Source organism: Mastacembelus armatus, chromosome 6 (assembly GCF_900324485.2).
Source record: "Mastacembelus armatus chromosome 6, fMasArm1.2, whole genome shotgun sequence".
In the NCBI taxonomy this organism is placed as follows: Eukaryota; Metazoa; Chordata; class Actinopteri; order Synbranchiformes; family Mastacembelidae; genus Mastacembelus; species Mastacembelus armatus.
This window is the reverse complement of record NC_046638.1, coordinates 2,157,011-2,178,173: the sequence shown is the minus strand read 5'-3', so window position 1 is coordinate 2,178,173 and position 21,163 is coordinate 2,157,011. Positions and strand designations below refer to the sequence as shown.

Here is a 21,163-nt window from a genome sequence, read left to right as displayed (position 1 = left end):
GTTGAACCAGGAACCAGGATCATCCAGCAGGAGACGCTGATGTCACCTGTGCCTGTCAAACAGCAGCCTCCATATTTAGGTACAGGACACGTGTGCGATTCCATGTGCATGTTTTCCCATTTTCAATATATACTGTACATATATGCTGCAAAACAACAAAACACATGCAACACAGTTTCCTCAGATTTATTCTGGAAATATTACTTTTCTCCTTAGGAATTTTTGGCAATATTGTTAAAATATAACTTTTGCAAAATGAAATGAATTTACTGTCATAAAACTATGACACTATGGAGACACTATGAAGTTCTCATGAAATGTTACTCTTAATATTGTATGACTTTGTAGTAAAATTATTTTAACAATATAATTTTTAATAATTTTTCTTTGAAAATCCCAAATATTTCATTTTTTATGTTCTTTATTTTTCATAATGTTCTCACATTTTCTTGTCACAAACACCCTGCTCTGGACATAGTGTTTTATGTTTTAATAACTTTAAAATAACAACAACCTAAAACCATTTTTTTTTTTTACAAAAATACTAGAACAAAATCCAACATTAGATATTTACTTTAAACCTTTTGTCAACAAACACAACATCCACATTTCAGTCACAGATTCATAAAGTTCAACCTTGACACAAAACTAACCTCGTCACCGTCAGCTCACATCATCTCATCTGCTGCAGATTTAAATGAGTGAAGACTACGTCTGAACGTCAACATGAATATTTACAGACCAGAAACTGTTTACCAATGACCTCACAAAGACTTCTAAAACAACTGAGTTCATTAGGGTAAAGAATTAAAACATCAGGAAGGAAAGTCTGTGTGAACCTGTTGCTGCTGCTCTGAACACAACAAACACACATGAAATCAGCTCTGCTTCCTGGAAAACCAGGAGCAGAACTTCTGACAAGAACCAATCAGATGAGTCAGTTTAAAAATGTTTTTTCATTCTTCTGTTCTCAGTAGAACCCGAGTTCTCGCCATAAAAAACATAATGAACTGAACTGACCACCGTAACTGGAAGTGGTCGGGTCTGGGGATGGTTTCATAATGAGGTCTCCAGGCTGTGCAGGGGGCTGCCCGGACAGGGCGGCAGTCCTGCTGAGTTGGGTGGGATCAGACTAGACCTGGAGGAGTCCTTATGCAATGGGATGATACGATCCATGGCGTTGTTGCTCTGGTTGGGCGGCAAGGTGGACAGTCCGGTCAGTGGCGGTGGGGGAACAATGGAGTTTCGTTTGGTGGGAGCGTCATCTTCACCTTCATTCTCATCGATCAGTGGGATCTGAGGCTCTGAGTCTTCGATGCGGAACTCAGGATGGGTCATGAAGTTGTGTATGGAGCTGCGAGACTCAGGTGTCTCCAGACCTGCCAATGGAGAAACGCTGTCTCTGAAGGCATTCACCACACGAATCTGCAAGACAACAAGGAGACAGTTACAGTTCAGGGTTTAATGGACGAACTGAGTTTGTTAAAGGAAAATCCCAGAGATGGGATTTTTTCTAGACCTGGGTCTTATTCTGAAAATGATTCTGGAAAAACAACCAGTTAACTAACAGCTGGCAGATCATCTACAGTATCTAAAGAAACATATCAGAGCAGGATTTTTCCACTACGTAGTTACTAATTTTCTGAGGAGGTGATTATGCAAACAAATTTGTTATTGACCAGATGCTATATCTGCAGCAATGCTCACTCTCAGGTAGAGACAGACTGCCATGTTGAGATACACAGGCAGCTGTCAGGTTAGTAAGAGGTTTCTCTACAGCTGTCTACAATAGCTAACAGTGGGGATTACTTTCTTTCTTTGCTTTTGTCTGGGGACATGAACTTGGAATTTCCTTGTAAAGGTGAAGTCAAACCTGCGTCTGGATGCGATTGAGGCCACGACACCAGAGCACTTGGCCCTTCCTCAGCTCTATCTCAGCGTGATCAATCGCATCCATGTCGTTCAGCTTCTCAAGCTCTTTCTCTGGGATTTCCTCCCGCTGGGTGCCATGACCCGCTGTCTTCAGGAATGTCAGCCAACTGGTGGGGACACTGGACACCAGCTGAGTGGGACCAAGACAAGATATTGCAATCTGAGACAACGGCAGCACTTCTTGTTCCACAAAACCTCTGTGACCTGACAATGCTGCTCTTTGTGTAACAATGGTGACAAGTGGCAAAGAGACCCAGGTCATTATTTATTTTTTATGAAATGTTTTCCATATATCCATGACATTAGATCTTATTTCAGTTAGAAACCTCTGTGTTTCCTGAAGAAGTCTTGTTTCACTTCATGTAGCTGTAGCCATGACAGGGGTTGTGGAAAAAATATGCACAGTACATTACTCAAAGTAATTCCAGTACAAATAACATAGAAATTTACATTACAAAACAAGTCATACCTCCACCTTCTGCCCCCAGTTCCAAACTAATGTTGATTTACTATTAAAAAATATCTCACCTGTCCCCACAGGAGGGTCCCAAGACCCATGAAAACACACCAGAGCCAGTGGTCAATAGTCAAACCGACACAACTGAAAGGTTTTCCTCCAAATTCCACGATGATGATCTAAAGGAGAGTGACAACATCATACAGGGATTCTTTTAACACTTACCTTTGTGAACCTGACCAGGTGTGACCTGTAGGTTACCTGTGTGGTCAATGTTCCCAGGACGATGGAGCAGAAAATGGGGTTCCTAAGGACACCCTCAAACACATTCCTCTCCCCATGAATCTTACGGGCATTGAGCTCATTGAAAATCTGCATGAGAACAAAGGTGTTGAACACAATGGTGTAGTGCTCAGTGGGAGGGGCGTGGAGGGGCGTGTCCCTGCCATTGTCAATATCGAAGATCTTCTCACCTGTGGGCGGGATGGGCACAGATTACTGAGCAGGTGCAGAAATCAGCTCAATCCCCCCTGTTTCTTTCAACAAAACCTTCGCATACAACTGAATTTAAAAAGGTGGAAACTCATTATTATCCCATTATTATCAGAATCAGAATTAGCTTTACTGTATTGTGTGGTAACGCATACAATGAATTTGACTCATAATATTCCAAAAACAATCAGGAAGGCACAAATGGAAATACAGACAAAACAAGAACTTAAGACTTAATAATGACAGCACATATAAGGCTGATAACCATAATTACCAGTACATGCACATACATGAAATAATAATGCAAAGATATGTAAATGTGCCAGGGGTGCTGACAGAAATATTGAATAGATACTTTTTACACATGCAGCGATGGTTTGTTTGCTCTCCAACAAACACCATGATGAGATTATAATGAAGACAAGAAGAAAAATAATAAATCAAAAATAAAGGGCTAAGAATAGATGTCTTGATTAATCATCATTTGAATGAAATAGTTACTGTTGCAATGCAAAGTCTTATTGAATGACCTGCCTGCATCTGTGGAATTACATACGGTAGCTCCTCATCTATTAGACACAGATGAGAACAACATCTGTTACCATGATAACCATACGCAATAAACAGGGTGACAGCTGCAGCCTCAAAATGCTTAGAGGTCTAAATATAAAAATAAGACAACATGTGACTTACTGACATAATACTGTGTTTCAGTTGTGCGTTTATCAGTGTTAATATTCTGATGGTGTGGGGTGTTCACTGACCAATGAAGAGCAGGATGAAGATTACAATTAATTGGTATATGGCATGTCCCAGGATGTTCTTCATCATAGTGCGTGAGATGAGTGGCTTCTTGCGTCCGTACGGACTCCTGAGCAGCAGGGCCTCAGTCGGTGGCTCGGTGGCAAGAGCCAGTGACGCAAATGTGTCCATGATGAGGTTGACCCACAACATCTGCACAGCTTTCAGCGGGGAGTCCTGGAAACACACACAAATCTACAGTGAGTGTTTGTCAGCAGAGGAACTGTCTGTTGGACCAAATTGATGTTCCTGTTATTTTGTCCCTCATGAAGACAACGTCAGTGTTGGGGGTCTCTAACCTGGGTGATACAGGCTCCAGTGAACGCAACAATGACAGCTACCACGTTGACAGTTAGCTGGAACTGAAGGAACTTGGAGATGCTGTCGTAGACATTTCTGCCCCACATCACGGCCTTCACAATGCTGCTGAAGTTGTCATCTGTCAATATGATGTCGGACGCTTCTTTCGCCACATCTGTCCCTGCAATGCCCTGCAATGCAATGTAGTAACACAGTGTAGAGGCCAGTTTAACTACAGCTAACATGAGACTTGGCCCTGGGCCTAACATTGGACCACAACACAACCACAGGACTCTTCAGGTTCTGAGCCTATCATAATATGAACAAATTCATTGATTAGATTCATCCTTCAATTACTTATAACTATTTTTACTGTTTTATGAATGTTGATGACTGTTTATAAAATCCATCTGAGTTGTGAAAGCAGCAGTTTGATGATATCGGTGACTTTCATTACCATGGCAAAGCCAACATCTGCTTTCTTGAGGGCAGGGCCGTCATTCGTTCCATCGCCAGTTACAGCAACAACCTGACTCTGCTCCAGAACAGTGCTGTCGATGATGCCTGAGAGGATGACAGAGAAACAAACAGCTGAGACACCCTTTCAAACAGAATGCCACATGTGCTGCACTCACCACTGGATTTAGCACATGGGCCACACAACAACAGTTGCACTGAGTTGGCCGCTTGGTTCAGCTAGGTTTGGTTGTTTCTCTGGCTCCCAGTCAGGACTGAAAATGTATCTACCAGTGCTATCCGTGTTAAAACACACCAGACATGGCAACTTCAGTTGCTTCCAGGACATGGCTTTCCTCCACAGAGCTCTATATGAGCACAAACTGTGTCATGCAGTTCAGGGAATTCACACACACTCAATAGCAGATGTTCCTCCATTTTGATTTCTGTGCTACATAACAGAGCGCGGTGTGTGACAAATTGCTGAGTGGCATGCTGCAAGTGCACTTTGCTTGATGAAGCGGCAAACTGGTTTGGTTGGCACAAGCCACTGGAAATAATGGGTTACAGAGCTCAGCAGTGCCGTTGTCACATTCTGTGTGAAAACCCCATTACAGCCCAAATGTGGCTCTAGCTTTAAAGTCATGTTTTAAAATGTCATTTTCTACTTATTTTATATGTGTTTAATGCACTTTGAAATTGCTTTGCCTGAATAAATTGGGCTGCACAAATAAATCTACATCTCCCACCTTCTCTGGTTAAATGTATCTAACCTTTGACCAAAGTGTGTTTGTCTGTTGGAGACGATCTGGCCAGGACTCTCAGCTTTGGCCAAATCTTGTCAAGGCGCTCCTGCTCAATCTGCGGAAAAAATTAGACGACATACGTTTTTTGCTGAAAAACATGAATTGAAATCAGTTTTTCAGATTAGTGTATCCCTAAAGCACTGAAACCAATACATTTTTCTCTGGGGCAGAAAATCGAAAAGGTTTGCAGCCCAAAAATCTTTCCAGATTCTGTATAGATTTATTTTCCCACACCCCAAACACTATTAAAATGTTACTCTAAGAACAAAAATCAGTCTTTGATTGAACCAAAAACACCGTCTCTGAAGACTGCAGTCTTACCACATTATATACACGTGGAATAATATAATTATTCTTACCAGTAATAGAACTAAAGCTGTAAAGCTGGCCTGAGAGTGGAGCTAGAGGAAATGTAATGGGGTCATTTAATCTAGAGTCTGTGTCTGTCTGACCTCTCCCAGCTCATTGCGGATCCGTCGATTGAACTCTTTGCCCTCCAAACACACGAAGTCATCTCCAGGTTGCAGGATACCGCATTTGATGGCAATGGCCCGTGCAGTATTGATGTTGTCTCCTGTCACCATGCGGACAGTGATCCCAGCCCGCTGGCACTTTCTAATGGCTTCTGGTACCTGATGAGAGCAGCAGCAGGAAAAACAATTTAAGAATCATCCTCGTTGAGATTTATGGACAGATGAAACAAGCAGTATGTGACCCAAATAAAGACAGGGCTGATGTACCTCGGGTCGTACAGGGTCTTCAATGCCAACCACAGCAATGCAGGTGAGGCCACTAAGGATGTGGGACTCATTGTCCCAGTCTGGCTCTCCACTGGTGCTGGGAAAGTCTCTGTAAGCGAGGCAGATGGTCCTTAGGCCCTCCAAAGCCATTGGCTCAATCACCTTCCTCACAATGTGGTCTCGATCCAGAGGTTTGAGGTCTTTGGTTTCTCCTTTGCTATCCATGATCTTACAGCACCTGAAACCACAGGACAGACTCAGGTGACAATTATCTGACTGAGCACAGAGCTGTGTCAGCAGCAGCAGTAGACCTACTTCCTGAGAAGGATCTCAGCGGCCCCCTTGCTGAAGATTCGATAGCTGCCATCAGGGTTCTTTAGCACGGTGCTCATGGACTTCCTCACAGAGTTGAAAGTGTAGACCTTGTACAGCTTCTCTTCTGGAATTTCATTCCTAATGGTTTGGTAGTCTCGGTGCAGGTCCAGAGTGAATCCCAGTAAGGCACATTCTGTCTTGTTTCCCACTTGGCGAGGCAGCCCACCCTCTTTCTCTGGAGTCTGCAGGAAGTAGCAACAGAAGGGACAAAAACATTCTGACACTCCCCATAAGAGGTTGTTGTAGCTTCCTGGGCCATTGGGTAGATGTGACCAGTCCTTTTTGTACAATGAGTGTCTTTGTCTTTTCACACCAGAAGCGAAGCAAGTGAAATGTTGAAGCACCTTTGTCTTTAAAAGCAGATCTTTGGCTATATTTTGACCTTAAAGTTAAAGAGTAATGACATGAACAAAACGTTCATGTTTCAAAAAGTTGAACTCGTGGGTTCACCATGAGGGATGCTGGACACCCTTTTTGTCATTTTCCAGAGCACCAAATTCTGCATTTCAGCTCTGTAACAAAAGCCTGGCTATAATCTTCTGTGCATGAGCTGAAGCTTAAGGCACTTTTTTCATGTTTTAGTGACTTTGAATGTACGAACACTAACATGAACTTTATTATCATGATCATAGTGTATGAGAATTATGCAATGAATCTTCAATAATTTGAAGTTTGTCAACTCAGTACGAATATAATGTGATGTGCCTGTGTATTATTAGATTATGTCAGTGCTACACAGCAAGTTGTATTTTCACCACTATTTTTAAATTTTGAGTAATGGATGTTAATTATTGCAATATATGGTATTATATATCGTTATCATATCAGTATTGTATCAAATCATATTGTACTGCATAGTATCAAGGTACATATACCCAGCCACAGCTTTCTGTCCTATATTAAACAGGAAAAGTCTGACAAAAATAATCTGTAACTATTGTGACAATCCATCAACTGTTTAACTGTGTCAAGCATAAATAATGTTCTCAGGTTCCACCCTCTCAATATTGGGGCCTTTCTATAATAGTAAACCGGATGTGTTTGGGTTTCAGACTAACTTAGACGAGGTTTGATGAGGCCATTTTGGCTTTTGGAAACTTCATTCTCTTCTGAAATTTTGTGGAGCATTTTGTGGAGCACTGCTTTCCTGTCTGAAGGAGTTAGTCTCCTCTGTGCTCTGACCTGTGCAATGGCTCAAAGAGGCAGTGATCAGATGAATCCTGAGCTCCCATGGCATCATTTCAAACCAACCTGCTCTTTCAGCCAAATGCTTAACTCACTTCCTGAATGAACAACTATTTTTACAGCTCACCATAATCTTGGTGGTGTAGGCGCAGTTGACCCCGATGCCCACAACAAGCAGGTCCAGGATCTTGGCAGGGATCAGATGAGGCTCCGGCACCTTTCTGTAGTAACATTCTGCAATGTAGGTCTGCACCACCGTCATGCGGTTCATGGTGAGCGTACCCGTCTTGTCAGAGCAGATGGCTGTGGCGTTGCCCATCGTCTCACAGGCGTCTAGGTGGCGGACCAGGTTGTTATCCTTCATCATTTTCTGATAGAAGAAGAGAGCGGCATTATCCGAGTCTGACTGTGTTATTCTGGATTTACAGAATGAACTGAACCATGACTGTCTGGAGAGGCTAAAATGGGGCCATTACTACTTTAGCATTAGGTCACTGATCAATACACAATAATGTAAAACCTGTACACCCATGTGGTACTAAAACACTAAAGAGTACAGACAGACTGTATATCTTGACTGACCTTGACTGAATAGGCTAGAGAGATGGTTACAGCCAGAGGAAGACCTTCAGGCACAGCCACCACCAGCACTGTCACACCAATGATGAAGAACTTGACCAAGAGCTGGACATGGATGGCCAGACACTCTTTGGAGAAGCGAACCCCCTGAATCCCGAAGACATCAATCAGGAAGCGAATGATGAGTATGAAGACAGTAAGAACTGACATGAACAGACCTGAGACAGAGACAGAAAGATGGAGAGACAGAGTCAGAAAGTGAGAAACAGAAAGTCTGCTACAACCAAAAACTATGGTTGTCTTTGCACAAGATTTGTGTGTAGCTTTGAAACATATGTTAGTCAGTCATACAATCATATTGTTTTCCAGTGTCTGGCAGAGCTTGAAAAAATAAACTGACATTTTTGAGCAAATGCCTTTTTTATCTGAACTCTACTGGATCTGCTCTATAAGCAAAGGGTTAGGGTTAGGTTAGTCAGGTCCAGGTGTTGTCTGTTCTGAGGCTGGGAAAGAACATAGTAAGGTGGACCTCACCCAACGGTGTGTGACACTCAACCCTCAGATGATGTCTACATCACACACACTTCTATCTGTGTACCTGCTTTGCCAATTTGCACAGCCAATTTGGTCAGTTTCCCCTGTAGGACAGACTTCTCCTTCTTTGGTAGTTTTTTCTTCTCCGATTCTTGCTCCTTGAGTTGCTGCATCTCAACTTTAGCTTCATCCTCGCTTTTGTCTACAGAGGATGAGGAAGTCAAGAAAACATTCATCATCAAAATTGCTGCTGCTAATTCAGCCATGTCAAGTCAGTTGTATTTATATAGATTTGCCACACATTCTCACACAGAGAGCAGTACTCAAATAATAAATGAGTTTTTAATAGAAGCCAGATTTTTAAAAAAAATGCTTCTCCTTTGCTGTTTTTATTCCCTCTTAGCTGCTGTTAATCAGCACTTCCTGTAGATGTTTCCCCTCGAAAACCTGTAAAAAAGGGGTGCATGATTGTATTTGACCCAATGGAAGCTTGTTACTGCAAATCATCTGCACAGAGCGCTGAATGTAATCGACAGAAACCTAACATAACAAACATAACAGCAGAAGCTCTATTATTTTTTGTTTTTTCTTCTATCTCTGATTATTTTTTTAATGAAATGAAACTGAATTGTTTATATTGAAAACATATTATGTTACATTGTACTGAATTTGTTACAACAGCAGGTAAACAAAGACTGCCTTAGCAGCAAAACAGGAGCAGGTCATCTAACAGGCAGGGTCCCTATTACAGTATTATGTTTGTAATATAAGCAACATTCAAGAGCACTGTTGATTATGTGAGTGATTATGGCAGCCTAAAAATGATGAAAAACAGAATGTCCTATAAGACACTACATAATATTACAATTTCCTTCATGAACATTTGGTTTTTCTAATCCCAATCTAGGTTTAATGTGCTGTGTTGGCATGTGAGTAGACTGGTGTAAAAAAAATTAACCAGATTGGATCATCTCCGTTTCCTCTGGATCACCATGGTAGCTCAGAGCTCAGTAAATGGGTTATTTGTGGACAGGCAGGGTGCAGCAGCAGGCAAGAGAAGAAAGCAGCTGCCGAGCTTAAGGCGATAATCTGCTTGGTCCTAATCACAATCAACGGAGTCAGGAGCACCTGCTATTGCTGCTCAGACCACAGGGAAACACACTGCACCATGTGGGACCACAGAGAAGCAGGAAACATGAGCCGACCCAGGGGAACCAGAAATTTGACTGATTCAGGATCTGAGAGTGACCAATGATTTCATGAACATATATAAAATATATATAGTTCTGTAACAAATAGAAAAGGAGAGCTACAGAAAGTTAAATGCTTGACTCTTATCACCCAGTGTCTAGTCATGCCCTCATATGGGTAAGAATGTCAGATTGTTGGTTTTGGAGAGTTATAGAAATAATCAGATAATAACACCTAAGGTGTGGGGAGAGGTTTTCCAAACATAGCTGAGGCATCTTGGGTGAGCTAGACATCTACAAAGTCAGCTTAATAGTCAGAAGTACAGGTCTACTGAAACAGCTAAACTGAAACAGGTTTGTTTATATGCTGCACTTACTATTCTTGTCCTTCTTCTTCTTCTTCTTTTTCAGCTCAAGTTCTGCCTTGTCTTTCTCTTTCTTTTTCTCTTTCTCAGTCTTCTCTTCAGCATCAGCCTCCTCACCAGCACCAAGCAGTGTGAAGATGATACCAGTCTGAGAGTTCACACCTACAGCAGTGACCACCATCTTGCCAGAACCCTCCATCACATGGGTACCTGAGAGAAAACAGAATGATTTAGTCATTTATGCCTATACACACACGTACACACAACAGTTGCGTTTGCCTGTGTGGTATCACACATGTGACAGCAGTGGGAGTCAGTGAGAAACCCGACGGTCCTCATGATGATCCTCATAAAAAACACCCAGTTCATTCAGTCAACTTATACACGTGTTGTATACTGTCCTCAACAAATGAATGACTCCCAGTAGTGGTCGACTTTTCTAAAATACTCACCACAAAATTGTCTTTTGGTAGTGGTTGTTTTTAATATTCCAACATAAAAATATTTTCCATTTTTTAAAGTTTCTAGGTGGTTTGAAGTTGTTATTTCAATACAAGAAGAGGATTAGTTTTCAGTGTGTAAATGTGAAAACTGGAGAGACGATATATTTAACAATGGAGAATCAGCAGCAGAAAGTGGCTGTGAAGAGCCGACAGTAAAAGCTCATGTCACTTTGACCTTGACTGTAATGTAAATAGAGCAGAGTGAAGCACCTGACAGCATCATGGGGTCTTTGTCGACAGTCTTCTTGACATGATCTGACTCTCCGGTCAGAGAGCTCTCATCAATCTTTAGGTCATTTCCTTGGATCAGGATACCATCAGCAGGGAGGAGGTCCCCTGGGAGAACAACACACACAGATACACTGTAGTAACAGGTCACCCTAATCTTTGATTACTGTTACCTGATTTCTGCGACACCATTCTAAGACCAGACCTTTGGTGCTAACATCATAATCATACGCCCACTGATATTGTACATTGAGAAATAAGCATGCATTTTCCCTTAAACAAAAGGTATAATTGGCAAGCTTTGTCATAGGTCAGTGAATGCTTTTTATTCCCTCACCGTATTTGACTTGTGCGATGTCTCCAACAACGATCTCTGACACATTTATCTGGATCACCTGCCCTCCTCGGACCACCGAGAACTTCTGTTCCTGCTCGATGCGGCTCTGGAGGCTGCGGAACTGCTTCTCTTTGCTCCAGTCATTGAAGGCTGTCACCAGGACCACACATACCACAGAGAGCAAGATGGCAGCACCTTCAATCCATCCGGCATCTGCTTCACTCTCATCTTCCACTCCAGCAACCACTCTGCCACAGTCTGAAGCAGCACAGATCGGAGTTATAGTTTTTTGATTGTGTGCCAGTGCTGGTTAATGTTCCCACAGGAATTGACCTCTGACCCTTGTGTACAGAAGGATCAGATCTTTCTATTTTTGAAGGGACCTGCCACACTGCTCCTCTTGTTGCAAAAACCTCCACTGATTTTAATGGTGTTTAATTTAGACAGTGATGACTTCGACCACGTGACTTTATCTGGATCAGAGGTAAGCTGGGCTCCCTGTTTTTCTTTAACAACAAAAAAGCTAATACCTTGACATTAAAAATCTGTTTTAATCTGTTCTAAAACCTACAGGTTACTAAAATCACAACAAAGTATTGAAGCAAACATGCAATATCAAAGCCAGCAAGGCTCTTCACATATTTTTTTAGAACAGACTTCTTAAAAGAAAAGTGCATTACGTTCATACTGAAAGCTGGGAAATAGCGGCTTGTTGAAGCGCAGGGTCACAAATAAACCAGATACCTATATGCTTTTCCACATGTTCAACGATCAAAGAGCAAACTCTGCAGCGGTGTGGGGGTGATAAATATATACTGCAAATAAATATGGAGGTGATAAGGCCTCCCACTCTATGTTAAGTGTAAAGGCTTCATTAGAACAAACAGGATGGCTGTTAAAAACAAATTAACTCACTCTGTCTCTTAGCTTCTGGTGGATGGTAGAAAGACAGGCCTAGGGAAATGATGGCAGCTACTTCTAGGATGATGAGTGTGACATCCTGCAGTGCTTCCCACACTAACTCCAGAAAGGTTTTTGGCCTTTTAGGAGGGATGATATTCTTTCCAAATTGCTCTTTCCTTTTGTTGATGTCTTCCAGGTTTCCATCTAAACCTGCAGCAGGAGACATAAAGACAACATCACTCTACTTGTTGGCTTAAAACATTAAAATGACTATATATTTAACATAATATCTCTTGATGTTGAGATTCTAACCTAGTCATGAGTGATACCAAATGAATTTGAGTCAAATAATCTGATTATATTGAACTTTTTAAAAACCCAGACCCTGCGGTGTCTTCATCTTTACAAACTCATATTGTATGTGTTCATCTTTAAAGTCTATGGGAGACTGAAATGTTTCCAAAGCGCACTGCTCATGATTTGAGCAAATACAGTATAATCATAAAAGTTAAAATTTTATTGATCCTCAAAACAAAACTCACAAGCTACCCAGCAGTATGTAAAGTAAATCAAATGATATTAAACATATAAGGTACTGTAGTTCACATTATCTGCATCTTTAGCAGCTGCAACATTAAAGTGAGGAACACTAATGCATCAATAATAATAATTCAATAATATCATATACATGAATGTGAAATGTGACAGAGTACCTCTACTTTTGGATTTAAAATGCTACAGGAGTTTACTGTGTGTATGCAAGATAAAGAGACTGAATGAATTAATGATGAGGAGCAAAATGTCAAGGGGCAAACATATGAGACAAGTCATAGCAGAACTCTACCTAAATAATCCAGCATGAATAAGATTAACTATGATAAGTTACATCTCTGCAGGTCTACATTTAAAGAAATGAAGTACAACCAGTGGGCGTATTGCAGGAAGGAAATCCCCCCAAAAACAGACAATTAAAAAATTAGAAAGTGCAACTATGCTGATAATAATAAAGGACAAGTATGCAAACTAAGGATCTGAAAAGGTGTCAAAATAGCTCTTTCCTAAAAAGTAAGAAAATAAACTCAAACTAGGATATTGGGAAAAAAAAGCAAGTAATTAGATGCACCGGGGGAACCAATGAGTAAAATGATTATATGGCTGTTGTTGTTGCACTTCTTTTTTGCGGTATTGGTGTCTGTGAATGAAAACATTTAGAAGCACAGTTATTTTTTAAAGAATTAATAATATATCTGTTTAAACAGTAATCTCTGAACATTAAGCATATAGTGAATATGGATTGGTGTGATCTGACTGAAACCTAATATGTCCTCTATGGATTTAATGGTCCCCACTCCAGGGAGAAGGATCTATGAGTCACTAGTGAGGGGGCCCAAACCATCACATCTCCTATATCCCACTGGCTCTGACTAAAAAAGCTAAAGAGTGGAGCATCTTACTGCCTGTGATTGAACTAAATGTCAGGTTTAGAATCCCATTTCTGTCACCGTGATGCTCCAGCTGATAATCCTATGCAGAAACAAAGACAACAAAGAAGCAGAGTTTCTGAACATATTTACCTTTGACAGGTGATGTCCTCAGTCTTGTACACAGTCCATTAGTGTCCCTGTAACACTCCTGAATCTTGGCCAAGGCCTCTGGTCCTCTCAGCTCCATTAGTAAGCGCAGCTCCTGTATTGAGCAGCTGAACTCCCCCTCGTGGGTGGCCTCACTAAGTTGGCCATGTTTTGACCCATGAAAAGAGTTGTTGGCCATGTCTCTTTTTTCTGGGTCTTGGCAGAGGCCTTCCCGAAAAACACAGACTCAGTGCACAGCCTGAGGTGCAGATCTGGCCTTACAGAGACTCTGTAACTGTAGGGGAAATACAGGTTACTTCAGAGGTCTCATGTAAAAACAAATACATAACTCCATGACAGAAATATTTAAATATTACCACATAAAGAGCCTGGTGGACATGGAGTATAAAGCTATTCATTTTCTAAGTTTTGGTTTGGCACCAAGACCAAAACTACTTATCCTTGAAATAGAAGAAAATATGTAGAAAGATTAAATTGAAATTACAAATTAAAATCTTCTTCTTTTCCTTTCGGTTGCTCCCTTCAGGGGTCGCCACAGCGAATCATCTGCCTCCATTTAACCCTATCCTCTGTATCCTCCTCACCCACACCAACTATCCTCATGTCCTCCTTCACTACATGAAATTACAAATTAAAATAATGTAGTTAAATAAAATGGGACGTAAAAATAATCTTGGACAATTGGGTGTACAAATACAGTATCCTGAAATGACAAATGTTGGCAAAATGACACATAAAATAATCAGTAAAGCTGTGTTTAAAGAAATTAACCAGTTTTACTCTCAGGCATTACATTTATTAAGAAATGTGTAAAGATTCAGTAACAACTTTTTCATTTTTTTATCTACATCTAAGGGTCATCAGTATGAAGAAGACATTATTGTAAAGTAAAATCATAAGATAAAATGATATGATTGAGCTAAAAATCTTTAAAAATTCTATTCAAATATCACCCAGATTGTTTAGCAACAGTGAGGAAAAAACTGACTATGAATACTGATGTTTTTATGAATCCAAGTGTTTAAAGTGGCTAAATGAGCTGAGGTGAAAAACACCGAATTTTTCATCTGGACATATTGACTTTGTTTAGCTCAGTTGTAGGACTTACATTTATATTGCCTTTGCTAAATAGGTTAGCTAAATAAAAAACTTTCTGTTATTCACTGTGGCACTTCTGTGAATTGAACTGATAAATAGTGATGTGACCTGAAACCTGACAGACTGCATCAAACCTCCATGCGACAGACTTTTCTGTTCTCTACCCTGTGTTTAAAAAAATATAATCAGGACATTTTACTATTAGTTCACACACACATGCTGGTGTGAGAACCAAAAGCCGTTACATATATATACTTGTCCCTCACATGTTGTGACCTCTGTCTTAGCTGTAATCTGTGTCAATCAGTCAGCCGATGCTTAATCTGAGCAAGAGAGAAGCAGCCTATTTAAAGCAAAAGAGGAAAAAGGAGCTACTGATGGGTGAACAGACTGAGCTTTAAAACATGATAATCAAATTTTGCTGTTCGTTGTTCAAAATTAAAGCTTAATTAGGAATTCCAACCAATTGTCCAAAAACAGAAATTTATTTTATGAAAGGAAAAACATAAGTGCTGTAATTCTTCAAATCAAAGAAGCTGCATCAAGGTGATATGAATTTCTGTTGGAGAAATTATATGAGCCTAAACTAATTAGCAGTGGTTAACGGACAGCACAGCATGAACACAAGCTACAGCTGTATGTAAGTTGAATAAATTCATCAGCCAGCCCTCCATACTGAGTAAACACACGCCAAGAGCAATTTAAGAAAAAACACTATTGTCATTTTAGTACTGCAGCACTGAAGAGAAGAAAAGCTTTACTTACAGAAACTTCCCCCATTGTCTCCTGTTAGCAGTAGCAGGTATTAGTGGCAGTACAATTACTCTGAGCAGCGTCACACACAAAGCTCCAGAAGTGGCCCATAACCAGCGGCTCCTCAGCAGACAGTCTACAGACCTGTTCCACGACAAAAATTTCTTACCAAAACCAGAATACTGTTCAAAAATTCAGTTTGACCTTCAGCAAGCTCAGAGTCACAAGCAACAGTCTATTGAAGGAAAAAACAGGAGCTGGCTAAATGATTATCTGAGGAAAGCCTCGCTTAATCTAATTAGACAATCTGTGGCTTCAGTGAGTGCCAGGTGAGACTGCTGCTGCAGCTCCTCCTGCTGAGAGCGACATAACATTTCTAAACCCACTACATCTATACACAACACACTTGCACATGCCATGTTCACAAATACCAAGTCTGCACACACAAGGTGTATACACATTAGATCTGTTCCCACTAGGTCTGCACACACCAGATCTATACACATCAGGTTCCATATACTGAGTCTACACGCACACTACATCTACATACATTACAACAACTAAAACTGCTACTGAAGCTTTTTCTACAGTGAGAAATACAACAGATCTAAAGAGACTTGAAAAAAAAAAGTCTGACATCAGGTGCCACACACAAACACATGACACAGGCACACAGGTGGATTACAGCACACAGAGAAACAAGAGGATTAATTGAACACACTCACAGGGTGACATCACTGTCTCACATTTGCATGATGGTGTTTTCACACATGGCTATAATGACCACTGACCTCACACTCACAAGCAGCCTACAATAACAGTAGTTCAGCAGTGCTAGATCTGCCTAGATTCATGATACCTCATATACATTTTTTATCTAGTACACTTAACTGCATGTTGAAACTCCGATCTGAAGGTGATTAAGGCAGCTATTACAGTTTATAGAAATGAATTCATATTGTGAAGGTTAACATCTGTGAAATATACTTGCTTGATAGGTTAACTCTGGGTCCAACAGTTCAGTCATCACTAGACTTGTTGACCTGGGATCATCTCAGCAGTTTATGCCTTGTGTATGTGTGCTGCCACCCAGTGGTCACACATAGTTAACACACCACACACATAAGCCAGGGAAACCTCCTATCCACCACATTTTACTGTTTATAGATGTAATAACTGTAAAACTAAACGTTGTTAGAAGTTATCCAGAATCAAAGACGTAGTTTGTTAGTGTTAGAGATTGAGTTATTTGTTGAGTTTTTGTTTCAGCCCAGCTTGGTCTCTCATGACTTTGCATTCACAATCACAACTTGGGATACAGTTTTTAAAATCTTCTATATCAGGAATATTTTTATCCCAGTGGTTAGAACGGAGTCTTTAAGTAACCTGGAAATGCCTGCGGGACTGCATTGTTGATTTTAGGTCGGATGCTTACCGGATGTGACAGAAAAAACTTGAGACCCGTTGTCATGTGCGCCTATTAAACTTGGAAACAGCTGATCGTGACGTCACTTACCAACATGGCCGATTGGAACAGAGGTATTATTTTTGACACGTATTCACTTCTAAATATTTATCCATTAACCTTATCCAGCAATGTAGGACTGTTGTTACAGTCGTGTGATATGTTGTATAAGCTAATGACAAAGAAAATCAGCAACGTGTTTGCTGTTTGGGTCTGTAGTTATTTCACGTCGAAACTAAAACAAGACTGGAGCTCAGGAAGTAGGCTAACTAGCTTTGCTAGCTTAGTTTAGTCTAACTGTTAAGTACCTATAGGTTAGCTGCCCTAAGACAGGTTTGACTATTAACATTTCCGTTCGTAACAGTCTGGTCAGTTCACAAGAGATTAATATTATTTTACTACAGATAAGCAGATACTTAAAATGTACAGACGCCATTTCGAGGAAGAATTCAATTCTTGCGTTAGCGATTAGCCCACAAATTTGTTATACTTGACGTTACTGTAAATGACAGAAGAACCTGCTGCGTTAAACTCTGACTGTTAGTTACTTAAGTAAAAGTAGCAATGACACTGAAGAAATAGCTAAGTTACTACTAACTTTACTGTTTCAAAATGAAACTCAAGTAGATCTGGTAGAGCACAAAGTAATCTTATCAACATTAATGCTCAACTACAGCTACTTAACGTTAAGCTAGTTAGGTAAAATGCAATATGTTAGCTATACAAATACATTGTTACACGGTAGACTGCTGAATTACAATCTATAGCAATTTATTACTTTTACCAAACAGCTTAAGACCTTGTCATGAAACACAGTGAACACAGTTATTACGGTTTAATAACTTATAGCCACTGACGTTATCTTATATAGTGTTAACGTAATGTTAGTTAACGGACAGTGACCTAGCTAGCTTGGCTAACTGGAGTTAGCTTTAACTGCTGCGATCTTTAAGGAGTTTCACATTGTCTCTCTTCATAAATCTCACTCAACACGGTTTTACTGTTTGCAAAATTTTATAAATCCAAGTTTATTGGCGTTTAATACACACAGTATGGTTCCCATATAACATTAACGCTAGTTACCTCCTTATTAATGGTCTCTAACTAACGTTAGCTTAACGTTACTGATGCCGCCAAAGTTAGCTAGCTAGCACCTTTAAACTGGTGAACTAGTTCCTTCTCTAGTTCCTTCTCTTTATCTCACTCACACACCTACACACATCACTCACAAGTCATCTTAAAAACACACATTTATATAGAGCAATATTTACTTTTAATGTCAACAGAGAACCACATACCTTTAACAGCAGATTAACAAAATATAATCAAGCCCCTGCTCTAAAATCTCAATCAGGAAACCCCGTTCGATAGAAAAGGTCACCTGTTTGCTGACGTCACAGAAGTCATTAAATTGCTTTTCATTCATTTCAGTTTATTCTAATACTGTGATTATTTATTCAAAGCGTTTGCTTTTCGAAACTTTGATGAAACAGGGATGTCATTTAGAGATACGCCCTGTAACTTAGTTCACAGAGCATAATAGCTTTACTTCAAGATGTAAGACAAAATAAATAAATTCTGGCCAAGGAGATATTACACATTGCTAGACAGTCCATTAATCCTGATTAATCACCCTCACCACTACATAACAACCTTAATCTGATCTGTTTATGTTTTTTTGCATTCCCAGGTCATGGCTCTGTGGATGACATGCTGGATGCTGAAAACAAACGTCTGGCTGAAAACCTAGCCACTAAAGTTTCCAGGCTGAAATCTGTGAGTCGGTGTTAATGGATTTTAGTTTGCCGTGGTACTTCAGACTTTGATGGTGTGACCACAGTTCATACACATGCTGGTGTTACTGTGACAACAGTGTGAATCAGGACAGAGGGCGTTGTATGCTGTACAGATTATTAAGCACTTTAAGAAAAATGTGATTTGTAAAATTAATTAAAAACTGTCTTGACTTGAGTAAAGCAGTTCTCGGGGTCTTTAGAGTTCTCTCTTGTGCTTGTAGATTGACACTGAGATGATGTAAAAATGTATTGTAATCATACTTTTTATAAAAGCAATAAAACCTTAAGTGTCAGACCTGCCATTTTAACACCTGGTAACATCTGTGTTGTTTGTATCTGACAGCTGGCATATGACATCGACAAGGATGTTGAAGATCAGAATGAATATCTGGACAACATGGTGAGTCCCTCTGATCTGTGACGCAATATAGAAAAATATAATTACTTTTTGGTTTTTCTATTTTATTTTGATGCCATCACCGTGAAAAGTGCTATTATCTCACAGGTTAGCAGGTGTCTGTCATATGCATGTTGTGTAATGGCTATTTTACACAGTTTACTGATATTAATAGAACAAGTGATTAATATTCTAGCTAAATCAACTACTCTTTAAAAAACAACAAATTTTTCCTTCTTATGTCCCTTTCAGGACTCAAACTTCCTGAGTGCGACAGGACTACTTACTGGCAGCGTGAAGCGTTTCTCCACCATGGTCCGATCTGGCCGAGATAATCGCCGCATCCTGTGTTACGTGTCTGTGGGCCTGGTCCTGCTCTTCTTTCTGCTCTACTACCTGGTCTCCAGGATTCAGCGCTGATGGGAAAACCAGTACAACCAGGAGATGGTTCTGGTGTAGAGACTGTAGACTCTTATATCATATCAGATAAATGTAAACCATCTCTGTGGTTTTGCTGCAAAGACGACTTTTTATTCTGCACCAGTCTGAGAAAACAATCAGGAAGCAGACAGAAAACATTTTGTTGAAACCAGCAAAGGATGTGTCAGAAACACCAGTGTTCACTGTGTTACCAAAGATGCTGGAGTTTAAACCAGAAAGTCCTAATTTGGACAAAGCGAGGGCAGAGGCTGAATGCAGCTCAGGAGGTCACACTGTGATAGGCTGATGAACCTGTCACTCAAGACAAGCCTGTCCCAAAACATATGTTTGATTACAGACTAGCTGTGTCTCAATTCCAGACTACACAATAAAGGTTTTGAGTTGCAGCTAGTTTGTTCACACTGTGAAAGTGATGCAATTACTTAAATATTTTGTATTACAGACTAAAAATCACTTGTTTTTTAGGTGGGCTGCTCATGTACAGTGTTGTCTCCCAAAGCAATATACATGACATTTTGCTTTGTATCTGGCAGTTTTAAAAAACAGTGTTATTAAAAGGTCAAAGTATTTAGAATTTTCTTTCAGTACAGAAAATGTTTTGTGTTCAAACAACTTACGTATATATATTACACGTACTCTGCCAATTTGTATGGAGTGTGGAATTGGGACACAAAATTTGACAGACTGTGTTAACAAATTGCTATGTCAGCAGATAGTTTTTATTAGCTCCTAATGAATCCATCGATCCTGCAACACAGGGGATGAGGCAACAGCAAACAGACATACTGTAACATGTAGCTAATTCAGTTCAAAACATATTTAAAGACAGTTTGACACAGCTTTTCAGTTGGGTTTCACTTTGGTTTGATAAGGACTTTAAGTTTATTGTGTGTTTACAGTTAAGTCTGTTTCCTCCTAATCATTTATGTTAAATGTTGGGACCTGCACATATGGTTTACACTTTATGGTTCACAGGGACACTCTGTTGATAACATCTTTTTTTTTAATTCCACACTCACTCGCTGAAAGAGACTGTAGGTTGATTGAAAAGGTTTAAAAAAGAGCTCTCTTCTGTGTTGACATTCCAACTGGATGGTCTACAGATCACCAGATACCTAATATCATTAATACATATGCAGTAAGTGCTTTTATTTGTGCATTTGTTTGGGATGATTGCTCCTTTTAACATGATTTTTTGGGTCATTGTGTAAGGTATGATTATCTATGACTAGCAATAGAGTTCAATTAAAAATGTATATATTTAAAATTTGATTATTATAACTTTTAGAGAAAATAGATTTTAATATTCATTGACCGAATGACAATAAATTATTAAATAAAATAAAATCAAAAGCCTGTTCAAGTCTACAATAATACATGTATATTAGTGTGATTTCCACTGAAAATTGTTATTGGCCACATATCTCACAGCATTTGT

At 39.9% G+C, this 21,163-nt stretch overlaps 2 protein-coding genes across 8 annotated transcripts; one reads left to right on the top strand and one right to left on the bottom strand.

The window, feature by feature from the left end:
• Nucleotides 1-1,056: 1,056 nt before the first annotated feature.
• Nucleotides 1,057-13,968, bottom strand: LOC113133571 (plasma membrane calcium-transporting ATPase 1-like). Of its 7 annotated transcripts, none has more exons than XM_026312473.1 (19): nt 13,758-13,968; nt 12,196-12,393; nt 11,281-11,538; nt 10,926-11,051; nt 10,225-10,422; nt 8,722-8,859; nt 8,127-8,341; nt 7,672-7,914; nt 6,300-6,541; nt 5,985-6,222; nt 5,697-5,876; nt 5,212-5,299; nt 4,440-4,546; nt 3,982-4,173; nt 3,646-3,859; nt 2,651-2,862; nt 2,461-2,568; nt 1,874-2,062; nt 1,057-1,425 (listed from the first exon to the last, which is right to left on the bottom strand). In XM_026312473.1, exons 1-19 carry the CDS (start codon nt 13,951-13,953, stop codon nt 1,057-1,059), a joined length of 3,711 nt encoding a protein of 1,236 aa, XP_026168258.1. In that variant the 5' UTR covers nt 13,954-13,968. The 7 variants fall into 7 exon arrangements, with proteins under 7 accessions (XP_026168258.1, XP_026168252.1, XP_026168253.1 ...); XM_026312467.1 differs by having other exon boundaries at nt 10,216-10,422; nt 13,758-13,953; XM_026312468.1 differs by having other exon boundaries at nt 10,219-10,422; nt 13,758-13,953.
• A 3,144-nt stretch (nt 13,969-17,112) lies between these two features.
• bet1l (Bet1 golgi vesicular membrane trafficking protein-like) lies at nt 17,113-21,021 on the top strand. The gene is made up of 4 exons (XM_026312503.1): nt 17,113-17,165; nt 18,782-18,867; nt 19,231-19,287; nt 19,537-21,021. The coding sequence occupies exons 1-4, from the start codon at nt 17,147-17,149 to the stop codon at nt 19,702-19,704; spliced, it is 330 nt and encodes a 109-aa protein (XP_026168288.1). The 5' UTR covers nt 17,113-17,146; the 3' UTR covers nt 19,705-21,021.
• Nucleotides 21,022-21,163: the final 142 nt, after the last annotated feature.